Genomic DNA, 17,893 nt, shown 5'->3' with positions numbered 1-17,893 from the left:
GTCCACAAACTGACTGATTCACTAAAAAAAAGGCCAATAATAAATAAACAATATGTAACACCCATGGACCACCCACTGAGTGTCCTCTCATATTTCTTTGATTGAGTCCTGTTTGATATCTATAACTTTATTTACCTTTAGGAAGAGCCTTGGCATCAGGAGGATGGGAGTTGGAATCCCACCTCAGACACTTGACTCTTACTAGGTGTATGACCTTGGGCAGGTCTCTTAACCCTGATTGCCTCAAAACCAGAGCCATCTCGTGTCTTGATCCATATCTGGCCACTGGACCCAGATGACTGGAAGAGAAAGTGAGGCTGGGGACTTAGTCCAGCTCCCCCTCCCTTAAATCCAATTCTTGCGCTTGTTAAGGTATCACCTCCCTGATGTCACGGGCTTCTCTGGGACAAACATGATCCCATTTACTTTGGAATTTGGGGCGTCCGATTTACATTGTTGCAATTACTGCATCTGTTTCTCGGTTCTGCTGACTTCACTCTGCATCAGCTCACATAGATCTTTCTAAGCTTCTCTGGCTCATCACACACATTTCTCCAAGCACTATTTGTTTAGCTCCCTCCCCTTCTGTCAAAGGGGGGAGGCGGGAGGGAGAGAAAAGAAAACAAAGGGAAAAGTGCGTTTCCTTTCCTCCCCAAGTCTCCGAGCTCCTCAAACACAGTCCTCTGAGAAAGAGCTCTCATTCATTCATTATGGCTCCGGCACCAGCCCCTGCGTGCATAGACCGATTGTTGGCCTGGATGCCCCGAGGCAAGCCTGTGCTGCGCACCCAGCAGGCGCCGGATGGGTGGCACGGAAGCCCCCACAGCTGGGCTCGGCGGCCGGCAAAGTTGGGCTGCCCCTGCGGGCCCCCTCGGGCGGCCCGGCCAGGAGAGCGGCTATTCCATACAGTACGGTAGAGGCTCGCAGCCCCTCCTCCGACCCCCCCTTTCTCCCCTCCTCCTCCTCCTCCTCTGGCAGCGGAGCCCCGCGGCCGGCCGGAGGAGCCGCGTTGGCGCGCGCGCCGCCTGGCCCGGCTCCCCCTCGCCCGGCCCGGCCCGGCCCCCCCCGGCCCCAGCAGCCAGCCCGGGCGCCCCTGGGCTTGGCGATGAGCAGGGGGGCTGCCCCGCCGCACCATGAGACTCCCCTGCAAGGTGGCGGCCGCCCTGCTGTGCCTGGGCAGCCTGCTGCTGCTCTATCTGCTGGGGGGCAGCGCCGACCGGGCGCCCCCCAAAGCGCCTCCGGCCAAGAGCTGGCTGCGCGCTGCGCTCTCGGGCCCCGCGGCGCCCAGCGCGCCCTCTCCCTTCGCCCGGGTCCGAGCCTGGGGGGCGGCTCAAGTGTCCCAGCGGCTCCGGCAGCCACGTCTCCACTCGAAGCCAGGCAGGAGGAGCTCGGGGCGATCCGACAAGTTTGCCGGCCTTAGGTGAGCTCTTCCTGGGGTTCCGGGAGGGATGGGGGGGCATGGGCAGGAGGCTGTCCTCCTGGGGAGGGGCTCCGGGGGGTCCCGGCCGCCCCAAGCTGGGGTTCCCCCCCCCCCGCCATCGGAGCCTTGCTCTGTAAGTGAGGGAGAACGTGGTCAGCTTCTGTCCAGAGGCAGCCCCAGCCCCCCCCCCCCAGCCCTCCCTACGCTTAGGGTCCCACGTTTTACCCTTTTCCTCCTGGCACCAGAACCATCTGTATTGCTTCTTGCGATCGCACTGGGCACTCTGGAGTTCGGTGGATTTACTTTGGGGGGAGAGGTGGCAAGGAAGGGAGAGACAACTCCTGGTTAAAAAAAAAAACCCATCCCAATCTTTAAAGGTCCCAGGGCTGGCAATTTTGTATCGCAGGACCCTGTGGCTCCTTTTAAACTTGTATGTTTTTCTTGATGCCAGATCTCAAGGTTGTGGAGCGTCATCAAAGGGTTCCTCCTGTCCCTGACCTTCCCCTGGCTTGGCCATTCTCTTGCAGTTTAGGGATTTGTGTTCATTTCCTTTGTTGTGAACAGCTTTTTACAATCTCCTGTCAGTTGGCCCTTTTCCCTTTAGCCTGATTAGAGCTTTTGATGTTTCTAACTTAGCGCACTTCAGATGCAAGGCACACATTTGCTGGAGTCTTTAATAGCTTGCAAATCATTGAAGAACTCTTTTTTTCCCCCAGCTGAAACTACTAAATCTGTTGTCGTGTTTTGGCAGAAACTAACTGAAGATAAATGGAATGCAGCCAGGTGAAGAGAAAGAGCACTAGGCTTGGAGTCAGAAATCAGAATCCTGCTGGCTGGCTCATTGGATGACCTTGAGCCATCTAGTGAAGTTCTCTGGGCTTGACTTTCAAATGGGAATACCAGTATGTACCCAGCCCACCTCCTAGCCAGGCTCCTGAGGATCAAATAGATGATGATAACCTCCTTGGAGAGTGTTTGGTTCTTTAGAAATAGGAGGTAGTATTAGGAAGTAAAAAAGTAAAACTTGATGACTGCCTTTATTTATACTTGTCCATTCATTCATTAGCAAACACAGAGTTTGTGGTAGGAAATTTGATTCATTAGAAATATAATAACAGAAAGAAAGAAATAGAGCCCAATCCCCTTCCTCAAAGAGCATACCTTCTCTTGATATATGTGACTATGTATTGGAAGCATTGAGAAAACTGCAACTTTAGCCTGAGCATTGGTCTCCTCTGCCCCCAGCACAATTTAGGTACTTACTGAAGGATTGATGTTGGTTGGATGGACTGAGGACCTTTTTATAAGTTGGTGTGGTTTTTTTTGCAAGTCAGTGGGGTTAAGTGGCTTGCCCAAGGCCACACAGGTAAATTATTAAGGGTCTGAGGCAGGATTTGAACCCATGTCCTCCTGACTCCAGGGCTGGTGCTGAATCCACTGTGCCACCTAGCCATTCTGACAGATTGAGGATTGATGTTGCCCAGCCTAATATATTGGAAAGTGCCAGAGTTTTCATGTCAGAGGGCCTGGGTTGGCATCCTACTTCTGAAATTTGCTAGATGACCACTGACCCATCTGTAAAATGAGAAAGTTAAGATTATTTCTGAGGTTTCCTTTCCTTTTCTTTTTCTTTTGAACTTCTAAATAGATTGTAGTGGTGTTTGAAGTGTAATTGAAGCACCTTTCTTACCCCTTCTGACAATAAGACTTCAAAGTTAAGAGGAATTAAGATTTTTAAAAAATTCACATATTTCTATTAGAAAATTATTCAGATTTCAGAAAAATATATCCTCTGGTTCCTAGAATTTTCTTTATTGGACTCAAAAGCAAGCTCATTAGGATTCAAAAGATTTAAAAAGCCACTCTTACTTCAAGAGTATTTTGGTCAGTAAGTATTTTGGTCTCCTTAATGAGTAAACTCACTCACCTGATACCTAAGTCTTAAAAGTTTCTTCTCCCTCTCATTCTATTGACTGATCATAGAGAATGAATCAACACATGAAAAATACTAGCTCATCATTTTATAGGGATTTTTAAAAAGAAAACAATGTGATGAGAGACAGGAGACTTTCAAACTTGGTAAAAAAAAATTGGGAAAATACATTTGGGTGGCATCATATTGTCCAGCTAGCCAAGTTTGCTCTGACAGGGAGTGGGTCACGGGCAGAATATAAATGGATTTTTAAAGTCTGACTGTTTCCATGAACAATAATACCTCCTGAAGTCATTTTTCTTTTTGAACATATCGATTAGATTATCATGGAAATTGTGGCCAACACTGGAAGAATAAGGAATAAAAGGAGAAAACTTGCTTAGGGTAAATAAGCTTCAGGAAGTCTCTGACTCAAATGAATAAAGATGAAATGTATTCTCATATCCTTTGGAAAAGTTGACAGTTTTTAGGACCATATTTATTCATTGTTTCTTGAGCTGCCTTGATGGGCAAGGTACCAAATCCAGCCTAGCCAAGCACCACTGCATTGAAGTACTTTTTCCTCTTTTCTTGACCTGATTACATTGCTATAGTCAAGGAAGGATTTTACCTTTAGGGAGTGCAAAAAGGCTACATGTATTATGGAATATAAAAGCTTCAATCCCTTTAAGTGGCTAAAACCCAAAAGCGATGTGGAGCAATATGGGTGACCTCATCATTTCTGGCCTAAGGAAGGTCAGACTTGTGGTTGTGGTGAGCAAAAAGTTTGGAACTGGATAAGACACAGATCACCACCTGCCCACTATCCAGATACAGCGGTCTGTTCCCCAGGGAGACTGGGGGGGGGGGGCAGAGGGGGGGGTGGAGTCCTGCCACGTTGATTCATGAAACACAATGCTCTTTTTCTTCCAACATCTTGTTTTCATTTTAATTAAATTTCCAGGGAATTTGCTTAGGCTCATCCAGACCCTACAATTTTACAACTAGTCATTTGACTGCAATGTTGCTCTCAACAGGCGTAAACTCTATAAAAAAAAAAGGGGGTGGGGGGAGATAGGCCTTGGATAAGACATTCCCTTTCCTGGTGGGGTCTGTGAAAGGAGACCACAATGTTGTTCTATCCAGGAAAGCAAGAAAATGAATACTGCATGTCAGATCTAAAAGTGGAAGTCTCTGTGGGTGAAGAGGCATCGGAAGTCTGTAAAAGGTTGACTAGTGCATTTTGAGTCAGGCTAGAGATTTGGGATCTAGTTCCAGATATGCTTTGCTTTCCGAAGGCTCAGTTTCCTTGTTTGTACAATGAGAAAATTGGAATAGGGACCTCAAGTCTATAATTAATCATGGAGTGGGTGAACATGAATTGGGAAAAAAATAATGCCTTTATTTTTACTAACTTCTAATTGAATCTAGCATTTCCTTCAATTACTAAAAACATTCTTGTGAGAAGGGGTTCCAACTGCCTAGATGTTTTTTGACATTAAAAAAAATTATCTCAAGAGTTCGCCTCTAGCTCTGACATTCTTCTGGTGTTTCTGATAGTGAGATGGTGATTGAATAATGGGTCTAACCTTAGCACTCCTCTTTTTTTCCCTTCTTGCCCCCTTTCATTTATTTTTCCCCAATGAAATGCAAAGATAGCTTTCAGCATGCATCCCTTTGCAAGTTTTTGAGTTTCACGTTTTTCTGCCACCCTTCCCTTCCCTCCTCCCCATGGCAAATAATCTGATAAAGGATGTATTGTTTAATATACTTTTATATTAGTCATGTTGTGAAAGAAGAATTAGAACTAAGAGGGAAAAAATCATGAGAAAGAAAGAAAAAATGTAAAAGTAGTTTTAAAAAGTGAACATATTGGGGGGCAGCTAGGTGGATAGAGCACCGGCCCTGGAGTCAGGAGTACCTGAGTTCAAATCCCACCTCAGACATTTAATAATTACCTAGCTGTGTGGCCTTGGGTAAGCCACTTAACCCCACTGCCTTGTAAAAAAACTAAAAAAAAAAAAGTGAACATAGCATGCTTTGCTCTGCATTCAGAATCCATTGATTTTTCTCTAGATATGAATGACATCTTTCATCACATAAAGCTTCAGCTCCTCCTTTGTTTTTTGGGTTGTCGATGGAGTTAAGTGGCTTGCCCAAGGACACATAGCTAGATAATTATTAAGTGTCAGAGGCCAATTTGAACCCAGATCCTCCTGACTCCAGGGCTGGTACTCTCGACACTGCCCCACCCTTGCTGCCCCTTCCAACTTCTTCTTACAAAACTTTGTCAACTACAGTGCCAACCTGGAATTCTTGATATCTTTTCTCTCTTCTCTCAGTGTCATAATGGGTTAAGTGTTTTAACTTAAGTCTTCTCTGGGCTCTTTGCCTCTGCTGTGAAATGTCCCCATTTTACAGTAGTTGTTGAATCTAGGGTCAGGGAGACCTGAGTTCAAATCTGATCTCAGATTCTTTCTAGTTGTGTGACCCTGACCAAGTCACATAACCTTCTCTGCCTCAGTTTCCTCATCTGTTAAATTAGTTGAAAAAGACAATGGCAAATCACTCCAACACCTTTGCCAAGAAAAGCAAGTCAGGTATGACTGAAAAAGCAATGTGAGTGACAAGAATACTTACCTCCCAGGGTTGTTGTTTTGTTGAGTTGCGTAGCACATTTCTGAAGTTGTATACTGTGGATAGTAGTTGACTATATTGAAAATGTATTATATTTTTTTCTTTTTTCTTTTTTTGCAAGGCAATGGGGTTAAATGACTTGCCCAAGGTCACAAAGCTAATAATTATTAAGTGTCTGAGGTCGGATTTGAACTCAGGTCTTCCTGACTCCAGGGCTGGTGCTATATCCTCTGTGCCACCTAGCTGCCCCAAAATGTATTATATTCTAAAACAAATCATTTATAAGTGTGCTTTTTTCATTTTTAAAAATCTTACCTTTGTTGTTTATTTACAATTTGCAAACCTATTCTGAAGACCGAATATATATGTGCAAATTGAGAATACAGTAAATGCTTTACAAATTGTATTTGAAGGTCCATCTGGCCACCATGACTTAACAGCCATCATCACTTTTTAAAATTATGAAATAGTCCAGATGTCAGCCTTCCTTTCTTCTATTGTCCTAAACAAGAAAGCATTTTATAATGAGCCTAAATTAAGTAAGGACTATACTCTGAGAAAAGAACTGAGGATCATCTGAGAAAATATATCTTCAAAGCTCTGTGTTCATGAGTGCTCTTGTTTTAGACTAGTCCCTTGATTATTTTAATATAGTAAACTCCAATGAGGAGTTTCCTCCATTGAAGGTCATCACTTGCTTTGCAATGGTTTCCCAGAATACTGAGAGAATAAAGGAGTTTTCTAAGGATTATATAGCCAGGAGGTATGAGGGATGGCATGTGGATTTTCAGTCTCTGCTCTCTATTTACTGTAAGGCAGTAGCTTCTGATGAGGTGCTGTACCTGGGTCAGGAAGATCTGAGTTCAAATTCTTTCTCAGTCATTTGACAGCTTCATGACTCTGGACAAATCCCTTTAACCTCTCAGTTCTCCAGGCAATTCTTTAAATTTTTAGGACTCTCTAAGTCCTTTAGGTCTAAGACCTTTTAGCCTCAGTTCCTTCATCTGTAAAAAGGGTGTGATAAGAATAGCATGAACCTCACAAGAGTTATTGTCATTATCATCTTTTTCATATTCCCTCCATGCTTCCTCCATGCTGTTATTTCCTTCAGGATCAAAGTCACTTGGGAGTTAGCTCACATTCTATCTTCCCCCTCCATTTTCTCACTTTTCCCTTTCACCTAATACTTCATCTTCTTTCACTGGCCAATCTCCACAGTTCATTTTTGGTTCTAATCATGGTCTTTACAGAAGCCTCCTGTTTTATTGTCTCAGTGACAAACAGTACAAAATGGTGGTGGAATGAGTCTCTTACATGGTCTATTATTGGTTGCCAGATGTCAGCTTAGAAGGCTTCCTTTACAAAACTTCCAAGAAGATAGAATTCCTTGACTTCAGACCCCAAAAGGGAGGAGACAAGTTTTGTAGATTTTTGAGATCTTTTGTTTGAAAAAGATGAGGTTTGTCCTTACAGTCTTTCAGAGGAAAATAATCAAAGTAGACCTGTAGAACCTGAGAATTGGTAGAAAACTTAGGGATCATTCAAAAATGTAATCATTCCCTCTTGGAAATGGAATCTTAGGCACAACCAGCCTGGTACAGTGGAAAGAGTACTTGATTTGTAGTTAGAGGACCTGGATTCAAATCCTATGTCAACCACCTTTTCCCTACCCTGAAACCCTAAAGAAACTGAGGCCCAAGGGATTCACCATCTATGATTGAGGAGGTTGAACTTGATTGCCTTCTAAGGTCTCTTCTAGCTCTAACCTAGCATGATCCCAAGAGGTTTATTGATTGACTTGATCAAGTGACCCTCCCTGAGGGCAGGACTTTGTGTCTTTCTTTGACCCTATCTCCAGTATTTAGCATAGCCCCGCCCCCCCACAGTAAACACTTAATAAATACTTGTGCATTCACTGAGAACTGTGTGACCTTGACCATGTTACTTCTAGGTTCAATCAATCCATCATCATTTTTTAAGTGCCTACTGTATTCACCAAACTGAGGACACAAAAAGTTCCTGCCCTGGAAGGGTGGGGGACAGACAATATGCAAACAAGTCATAGGGGGAAGCTGAAAGGAACCTTAAAGATTAGTCCAGTTCTCTACTTTTACAGACCTGGAAAAGTCATGAAACTTGTCCAAAGTCACATGGGGAGTAAAGGACAGAGCTGGTATTTGAACCAAGGCCTCTGGCTCTTTCCACTTAGAATCTTTCTCTCATAATCTCTTTCTGTCCAAGTTAGAACTCTTCTGAGCTATGAGGCAATGTGGAAAGACCCTTTCTGGGAAAGATTCAGGAGAGGGAGAAAAAGGGAATGAAGTGGGAAATGGACTAATAAACTAAAAATCATACAGTACATTGTTTCATGATTTAAGACTTGAAAAATTGACTAGAACTGTTGGCCTGCAATACAAATTTTGGATATTTATTGAGTTGGAATCTTATCCTTCCATCGAATTTTTAATTTTGCTGTCTCTCCAGCAGCCAAGAACTAGAATTGTCCAGTTTGGAAAAGCGTGGAGTAAGTTTAGAGTTTCCTGTGGGTCATGAATTTTCCCAAGAAATCAAATTTATGCTCTCCCAAAAACCCTGCTAATTTGGGGGACTGAATTTTTTGGCTCAGTCACTCCTAGAGGCTCAGTTTTGACTTTGTATTTTCCATGTTCCCATTGTATATTGTGTATCTATGTGAAAAGATTACTAAAACTTTTCATTGCATGGTCACTTCCAATAATAGGTTTTGAGCCAAGCGATCCAAGAATGGTCATCTTGTAGTTCTACTTCTCATTTTACAGTTGAGGAAACTGAGGATCAGAGACATTAAGATCCCATGGATACACAGGTAGGATTTAAGCTCAGTTCCTCCCGACTTCAACTTAAGCATTCTGTGACTTACTTGCCTAAAATCCCATAGGCAATACACAACTGAGCTAGAATTTAAACCCAACTCCAAATTGAATGCTTCTTTTCCTGGTCTACACTCCTTTTTTCTTGGGGGAAGCATCACAGGAAAAAAATAAACAGGTTGATTATATTGGAGATACTGTGCAAAGCTTTAAATGAGTACTAGCTACTCTCTGATGCACAATCTCATCTTTTTTAGCAGCATTTTTTTTATGGTGATGCCCTGTGACTACAGATGATGGAATCCTATGATCTGTGGAAGCATGAAGCTCATAAGCATTTACTTTCCAGGAGAGTAAATAATGGAAACTGATAACAAAGTCTTTTGGTTCTTAAAACTGCCCTTTTGAACATAGATGGACCAAGTGAAGTCATAAAAACTTTGCTTATGTCTGGGGAAGTTTCTGAGTTATTTTAAGTTCTCTTTGAGATGAAAATTGTGCAGAACTGGAAACTTTATGATGTAATTCATGCTATATAAGTCCTTCATGGAATCCCTTTGAAATAAATCCCAATAAAGTTCCCATCTGTGAGTCTCAGGTGGATATAATTTTGTTCAAAGTGTGGTTTCTCCTTTTCTCCTATTGTCATCCCTAAATACTTAAGTCTTGCTTGGGAAGAGAAAATAGGCATTCTGTTTACAAGCCATATGGAGTTACTGAAATTTAGAACAAGGAGGGAAAATAGTCAATTTTCTTTCTTAAAAGGTCAACAGCCAATTATTTCTAACATACTGCTGGTTCACATTTCACATCTCCTTAACAAACTTTGACTAACAGAAAAAGATTGGGGTGGCTAGGTGGTGCAGTGGATAGAGCACTGGCCCTGGAGTCAGGAGGACCTGAGTTCAAATTCGGTCTCAGACACTTAATAATTACCTATCTGTGTGGCCTTGGTCAAGCCACTTAAGCCCGTTTGCCTTGCAAAAAAACCTAAAAAGAAAAAATTAAAAGAAAAAGATTTTGATAGGGGGAGGAAGGGATAAAATGGGCATAAATCTAATGAAATTATAAATGATAAATTCAAGTGGTTGAACAAAAGATATGAGAAGGGATGTCTTTACTCTTTGAAGAAAGTAAATTGGATTGGAACATTGCATATACCATCAGTCACTTTTCATGTGTTGGTTAGTTTTGCATAATTGGTCTTTTCCCCCTTTCTTATTCTGTTATATAAGAATGACTACTGGATAGGAAGAGGGGTTTTGCTAGGAAATGTAGATGATTAAAAAAACCAAAAGCTATCCAAAGCTATAAGATGTAAAAACTAAAGACACTATTAAAAATAATGTTTAAAAATGAAACAAAAACAAGGGGTCACTTACAGCATGGATCAATTACAACAAATTTTTGGGATCAGCCTCTGACATTATCTCTATTGAACATTTATTGAATGCCTGTTGTTTGGGAAGCTAGGCCTTATAATGTATCATAATTTTTTTTCTTTAAAGCTTTTGAACCAAATTCAATATGATGAATTGATTTATGATGATTCCTTTAATATTTGTGAAAGAGACATTTTGACTTTATCCTTGAATATTTTCAGACATATGATGCCTCTTAGCATGATTCTTTTATTTTTTTGCAAGGCAAACGAGGTTAAGTGACTTGCCCAAGGCCACACAGCTAGGTAATTATTAAGTGTCTGAGATGGGATTTGAACCCAGGTACTCCTGACTCCAGGACTGGTGCTTTATCCACTGCACCACCTAGCTGCCCTTAGCCTGATTCTTAATTTGAAAGTAATATTCAGATTGGAGTCAAGTATCAGATTTCTCATCAGTCAGACCAAGTCAGTTAGTTATATACTCTGTAACTGCAGAGGCCTAAACATTGGCTACCATAACAGATTTAACCAATTAGTAAAGCCCTGAATGCCTTCACTCAACAATCCATCCTTGTTTGATGTCCCAGGTCTCCAACTATATCACCGGAGATACATCCTTGCTGGTTGCCATCTGTCAACCTCCAGGAAACTCTTGTCAACTTCTTCAGCAATTTTATCACCTGGATGTCTTCTCTTCCTACATAGCTTCTGATGTCATTTTGATGAGTTTTTTCTTCATATTCATCACCCTTCTAACACTCTGACCTCTTCAGTTTTCAAACCTGCACTTCCTCATTCCCACTTTACTTTAGCCATATCCACACATATATAAGTATGAACCCAGAAGGAGCTAATCAACATCAAAAACTGCCCCAATGTCTAAGATTATGGATTCTGAAATCTCCTTCTCTGATAAATTTCCTAGCCTTTTTTTTTTTACAGAATGCTCACTCTGACCTTTGTTTTCCCTCATCATGACCTGTAGTCCCTTGATTGCTCTCTGTTCACTCAGAAGAGATTACCACCCTTGTTCTGACTTCAGATGCTCACAGTCTCAAATTTAGAAAGGACCTGAGATCTGAATAAAAATCCACTCTTTAATAACTCTGAAAAACAGTCATCAAGCCACAGTTTAAATTAACCCTCTAAGCTTCCTAGCTCATTAAAAAGTGAAAGAAAGAGTCCCTTGTAACAAAAAAATAGCAGAGCAAAATGAATCCATACAATAGTCATATCCAAAAATGTTTTTTTCTTCACCTTGTATTTATTACCTGCCCACCAGAAGATGTAATATGCTTCATCCTTGGCACTCTGGAGACATATGGTGACCTTAGTTTGGCAGTCTTTCAAAGTTATTTTTCATTACAATGTTGCAGTCCTTGTATAATTAATTGTTCTCCTGGTTCTGATCACTTCACTCTGTATCCATTCACACTACCCAAGATTCTCTGAAGTCTTGTCTGACCGAGCAGTAATATTCTATCACATCCATATACCACAATTTATTGAGCCATTCCCCAATTATCCAAGAGGTATGTATCTAAGGTATCTTTTTAGATTCTAATTATAGCATTTCTCTCCCTCTTTTAATCTCTCCCCCCCCTTTAGGTCTAGAAAGTATATTTTGAGTGAATCCAAAATATATTTTTTAAAGATAGAAACATATGGAGGATGAATATAAAAACATGGTTCCATGCAACAAGAATAATGTCAGTAACCCTAAGTTTCAGAATGATTGAGTCTGGTAGAGAAAGATAAAGATAGCTAAAACTTTCTTCTTAATAGCTACATTAACAACTGTATTGTTTCAAAATGAACTAAAGTTCATCTTATATAAGCATCTCTCACCCCTTCTTCCATGTGCTGTGTGACATTGGGCAAGTCACTTAACCCTGCTTGTCTCAGTTTTTTCATCTGTAAAATGAGTTGGAGAAGGGAATGACAAGCAACTATAGTATTTTTATAAGAAATCTTCAGATGGGGCAAAGGAATTGGTTGTCATGGAACTGACTTACAGTCCTCTTTTTTCAGATACTCTAATTATGAAAAATATCAAGTTGTACCCTCTTTCTGTTTTCTACATAAATATATTTCTTCTTTTTGCATCCCCTCATTTAATCCTTAGAACAAGAACAATCTGACCCCCTAAACTTTTGTTTTTCCTTGTTTCACTTCATCAATAATTAACCTTTGAAGATATTAAGATTCTGAAGGGACATCTGTTTCTTCTCCCCCTATTAAATGTTAGTGTTAGATCATTATATGGCTCCTTCTAATTACATAAACTTATCTTTTAGGTTTCTCTGTGCTCTTGTATTTATATTTCAAAGTTCCTCCTCAAATCTGGTTTTTTCATCAGAAATGCTTGAAAGTTGTCTCTTCTATTAAAGGGTCATTCCTCCACCCCCATCCATGAATAATTCTCAGCTTTGTAGGGTAAATTATACTTGATTGCAAGCCTATTTCTTTTGCTTTTTGAACTCTCTTATTTCCAGTGTAAGCTCTTAGATCTTATGTGAGCTTTACTGTGGCTTCTTAGGAGATTGACTTTTTTTTTCCTGGATACTTCTGGTTCTTTTTTTTTCTTTGACATGGGAGCTTTGGATATTATTGGGACTTTTATTTTAGGGCTTCTTTTCAGAAAATGATGGTTTCTTTCTGTCTATGCTTTCAGGTTCTAATAAATACAATTTCAATGTATAATTTCTTAAAATAGAGTATTCAGGCTTTAAAAAAATCATAGTTTTTAAAGAGACCAGTGATTCTTAGATTATTTCATTAGACTGTGAACTCCTTGAGAGCAGGTACTGGGTTTTTTTTCTTTTGCATTTCCATCTTCAGCATTTAGGCACATAGTAGGAGCTTGATGGACTATTTGATGAATGACTAATCATCTCTCTGTGGGCAGTTTTCCTGGTTTTTTTGTTTAACATTAGATGTGGGAAAGAGAAACAGTCTAGGGAAAGAATTCCATCCTCCAGAAAGGAAAACCAATTGTAAGGAAGGTCAGAATAAAGCGGGACAATTTTGAAAGTTATATATTGAATTTTTTATGTACATAACAGGTGATTGGCCTATAAGAAACTGGTCCTTTTGAATGTATGTAGCAGGTTTTGCCTAATGCTGTTCTATGTGGATCCCAGGGTCTCATAGCACTCCTTGCCTCACTTGCAAGCAGGAAAGAGAAGGCTTTCTTTGGCCTTTCTGAATAAACACTCAGTTCTAGCTCAGCAGCCAGCCACAAGGCCTTTTTCTTCACCACATGCTAAGCAGACAGGAAAACAGTAATACAATATCTGTGTGTGTGTTCTGAAGTCTACACATGGGATTGCATAAAACCAAGTACCCTGTACATAATTAAAAGGGCTGAGTTTTCATTGGCCAGTCCCCCTCATGTATATTTAAAAAGAAAGTGGGCTTTATATAATACTGGTTTATAGTTTCTTGTACAAACCTCTTCATCTGTCCTACAATATCTGCCCTACAATGTCTTCTGTCCTATAATGCAAATGCTCATTTTATTTGTTTAGATTCAAAAACTTTTTTAATGAAAAAAAAATATTCCCTTCCATAGCCATATTCCTGTCATGGATCTCATTTCCTCCTTATTTTATTATCTCTATTTCATTTTACTTGTCATGCATACACGGTGTATGCATACAAAAATGGGATGCCATAGGGCTTTATGGGTTTTTTTTCTGGCTCTTTTTTGTTATTTGTCACCTATGAATTTTTGAGGGTCTTTAGGGTCATTTTTTTGCTTTGTAGTAAATCTCTACAGTATCCACTAAACTTAATAACTCTTTCACCTAATGGATACTGGAAAGAAGCTAACTATAATTGTTGTTAATGCTAGGTGGAGAAATAGCTACCATGTTACCTATCAACAAGGGGACCCCAATCTCTATTACGCTATTCTTTTCTGACACTAGCTTGTACTTCTATGTCTTTAATCTCTCCTCTCCTCTAATCCATCCTTAACTCAACTGTGAAAATTCTTTTACTAAACTGTTGGTCTGATGATGGCATCCTCCTACTCAATAAAAACTGGTGACTCCCTTCCCTCCAGGATCAAATATAAAATCGTTAGTTAGACATTTACAACTCTTTATACCCTGGCCACTTCCTATCTTTCCAGTCTTCTCACACTTCACTCCCTTACTAGCTATTCTGTTCCTCAAACATGGTATTCCATCTTCTATCTCCCTACTTTGATGCTGGCTATCTCCTATTCTTCCTTCTTTCCATCACCTTTTAAGTTTTCCTGACTTCGTTCCAAACTCAATTCAGATCTCACCTTCTCCATCAAGCCTCTGCTAATTCCCTCAGTCACTGATATCTTCACTTCTTGAGATTATGACCCATCTATTTTGCTTGTATCTCATATCACTTACATTGTGTCTTCCCTAGTTCATGTATAGTTAAAAGCTTGATCATTCATCATTCATTAAACATGAGTTCTGTGGGAGCAAGGGTATCTGTCTTTCTTAATATCTTTAGGATTTATCTGTAAGGACTTAATAAATGTTGGTTCATTTTCTTTTCTTTCAGAAGAGCCTCCTAACTGCTCATTAACTTCAAGTATTTAGTGTTTCTTCTTCCTCTTCTCTGTGTATCCTTCTCCTACCCTCCATTTCCTGATGCTGGCCAAGATTCCTCTCTGCCTCTTCATAACTCTTTCTCCTTTATTTTCATATTGAATCTCTTCTGTTTATTGTCTCCAAAAAAACTAGACAGTGGAGAGATGGGCTTTGAAGCATCTTGATTTTCCTTTCTAGAAAGGAAACCCAATTTTCACTGGTAGGGTACAATAGAAAACAATTTCTTGACTTGGACAAAATCCTTGCACATTCATGTGAAATTCCCTGGGTTCTCCTTATTTTCCAGAAGCAAGGGCTCCATCTCTTTGTAGTTCTAATAGCACTCTATTTAAGATTCTGTCTTTCCACCAAAGTGGAAGCAACATAGAATTATCTCCTGTCTATGGGTTGTTTCCCATGGCTGAAATACACTCTACTGTTGAAATCCTCTGCTTCCAAAGTCAACTTAGGTGCAGTGTCCTTCACAAAGCCTTCTTAGACACCTTCCTTTTATCCAGGAAAAAAGTTATCTGTCTCAATTCAAACTTATTTAGAACATTTTTTCCCTAGATATTGTCTTGCCCTTACTTTATTTTCAGATACCATACTTACTTGTATCTTGTTGTCTTTTTACTCAAACTGCCCCCCAAATAAAAAGCAATTTAGCAAAATGCACCAAACATATTAATTCGGTCTAAGAGTATATTCAGTGTTCCATACTCAGAGTCCCCAAAATTCTGCTAGAAGAAAGTGAAGGGATCAAGTTTGGTCACTCTCTCTAGATTTTGCCAAAATCTTTCAGCCCACTTCTCCCTCCACCTCAGTGGTCCCCTTTTCCCATTGATGACTTATTCTCAGAACCTCTGTTTTGAGGAAAGACCTAGAATATCTCTGCTTCTCTCTCTGGATTTTACCACCGTACCCCTCCATGGTATATCCTTGTGGTTTTTCAGCCCTCTCTTATATGTTGCCTTTACCATTAAGATAAAAACTCCTTAAGGGTATGGACTGTCCATGTATGTCAGTAAATAAACAATTATTTTTAATAGTATTTAATTTTTTCTAGTTACGTAGAAAGATAATTTTAACCTTCATCTTTATAAAATTTTGAGTTCTAAATTCTTCTCTTTCCCTCCCTTTCCCAAGATAGAAAACATTTATTAATCACCTACCATGTACCAGACAATATACTAAGTTCTTTCCTTCAAGGAGCTCATGGTCTTTGTATTTTTTAATCTTATCTTATTTCATTATTTCATTTACATGTGAAGATAGTTTACAACATTCACCTTTTTGTAAGTATTTGACTTCCACATTATTCTACCTCCTTCCCTTCTCCCCTCCATTATAGCAAGTAATCTGATGTAGGTTATACATGTTCAATCATGTTTAACATATTTCCATATTGAGCTCACAGTTTTAAGGGAAGAGACAACAAGTAGCCTAATATGTATGAACAAGGGCTTAGCATAATGCCTGGCTTGTGCTAAGAAGGTGCTTAATAATTGCCCGCCAGCTTGCCTTTAATTATACAACATTCAGCTTCCTGGTGTTTGTTCTTCCCATGCATATTAAGGCTCTTAATAAATGTTTGTTTTATTTCATTGAATTGGCATGTTTGGAATTGGCGTGCTCTACATATAGCTCTAGTTGAGGCACCCAACTCAGACTCCAGGTTTGAAAACAGTCTTAAAAAAGGAAATGCGGTCCTAATCAGTTATTCTGAATTACTCCTAGGAATTCAATGAAAGAATTATTCAGCTCCCAGCTAACAAAAGCAAGGGGATGACATAGGGATGATTCTTGTTCTGGTCTGTAATGGACCCAATGAATTCTGAGGGTCCTTCTTTCAAGTCTGAGATTCTTTGTTTATAAAATGGCAAGACTATCAATTTCCAGCCATAAGGGTTCTCAGAGGGCCCCCCCCACCATGTCCAATTCCCCTCCTTCTACAGGTGATGCTCAATTGAAGTAGGTGCTGCCATTTTGGTAATGTCTTTCAGGAATGAGACAATATGTCCTAAGTGCCGAGGTAGTTGGGTTTCTTTAAAGGTATCATTGCACTAAGGAGAAAGAACTGCGCTCATGTAAAATTTCTCATAATGGAGTACATTATCTTTGAAGCTGGCAGTATCTATTTCCCTTTGTATGATATCTTTCAGTTGTGGAGTCTTTTTCCTCTCACTAATTATGAGCAGCCTGGCTAGGGTCTTATTTTCTAATAATAATAATAACTAGTGTTTTTAGATCACTTTAAGGTTTTTGCAAGGCACTTTGTCTATGATATCTCATTTGATGCCCATGAGTATCTGTATCTCCATTTTACATATGAGAAAACTGAAACCAAGAGAGGTTAAGTGACTTGTCCAGGGTTATCCAGTTAGGAAGAGTCTGGAATGAGATTTGAACTCAGAATTTCCAGACTCCAAGTCCATCATTCCTCTGCAGTCCTAAAAGTTTATTTACTAACTAGTAGCAAAGCATTGCACTCATGCACAAACCCTACCCCTGAGGGTAGGGATTGTATTTTTTTGTTTTGGCTTTGTATACACCAACCACTGCCTTGCACTTAGTAGGTACTAGGTGATATATCACTGTAGAGTTGGTTTGGATGAAGAAACTGAGTTTGTCAATTGAGAGGGAACAATAAAAAAGAGGGATAGAAGACAAGAGGAAAGGCTCTGTGTGTAGAGTCAATTATTCACTTTAATAATTCAGTGTTTTTTGCACTAATGGGCTGGAAAGTAAATACCACTTCACATAAATGCCGTATTTCATTATTTATAATCTCTAGAAATTGAGGTTTAATTAACTCTAACGCCTGAGACTTTTAAGCTATTAAGAAAACGTTACATCTCAGGCAGCCAGGAAAACAAGCCATGCCAATTTTTCATATACTCTGGAATTTCTAGATTTTTTTTTCAAAATTGGGAAGGGACCTTAATCTTTGTTTTGCAGTTGAGGAAACTGAGTACTGGGGAGGGGGGGTGTCTGCCTGAGATCATGTATACACAGGTTTCCTGACTTTCTCTAAAGCATTTTTTGTCATTACATCATGCTGAATATTAGAGTTTCTATCCCAAATATAATTTGGGATTTGTTTGGGGTTCC

At 40.0% G+C, this 17,893-nt stretch overlaps 1 protein-coding gene across 1 annotated transcript in view; it reads left to right on the top strand.

Moving 5' to 3' along the window:
- The first annotated feature begins 1,118 nt into the window (after positions 1-1,118).
- Positions 1,119-17,893, top strand: part of GXYLT2 (glucoside xylosyltransferase 2) — a 76,544-nt gene continuing 59,769 nt past the window's right edge. Inside the window, exon 1 of the mRNA XM_074198717.1 lies at positions 1,119-1,420. Within this exon, the coding sequence (XP_074054818.1) occupies positions 1,134-1,420 (287 nt within the window). The 5' untranslated portion in view covers positions 1,119-1,133. The remainder of the gene's footprint in view (positions 1,421-17,893) is intronic.

Source organism: Macrotis lagotis, chromosome 8 (genome assembly GCF_037893015.1).
Source record: "Macrotis lagotis isolate mMagLag1 chromosome 8, bilby.v1.9.chrom.fasta, whole genome shotgun sequence".
Taxonomy (NCBI): Eukaryota; Metazoa; Chordata; class Mammalia; order Peramelemorphia; family Peramelidae; genus Macrotis; species Macrotis lagotis.
The sequence above is the reverse complement of the archived record's forward strand: the minus strand, read 5'-3'. Positions and strand labels throughout refer to the sequence as shown.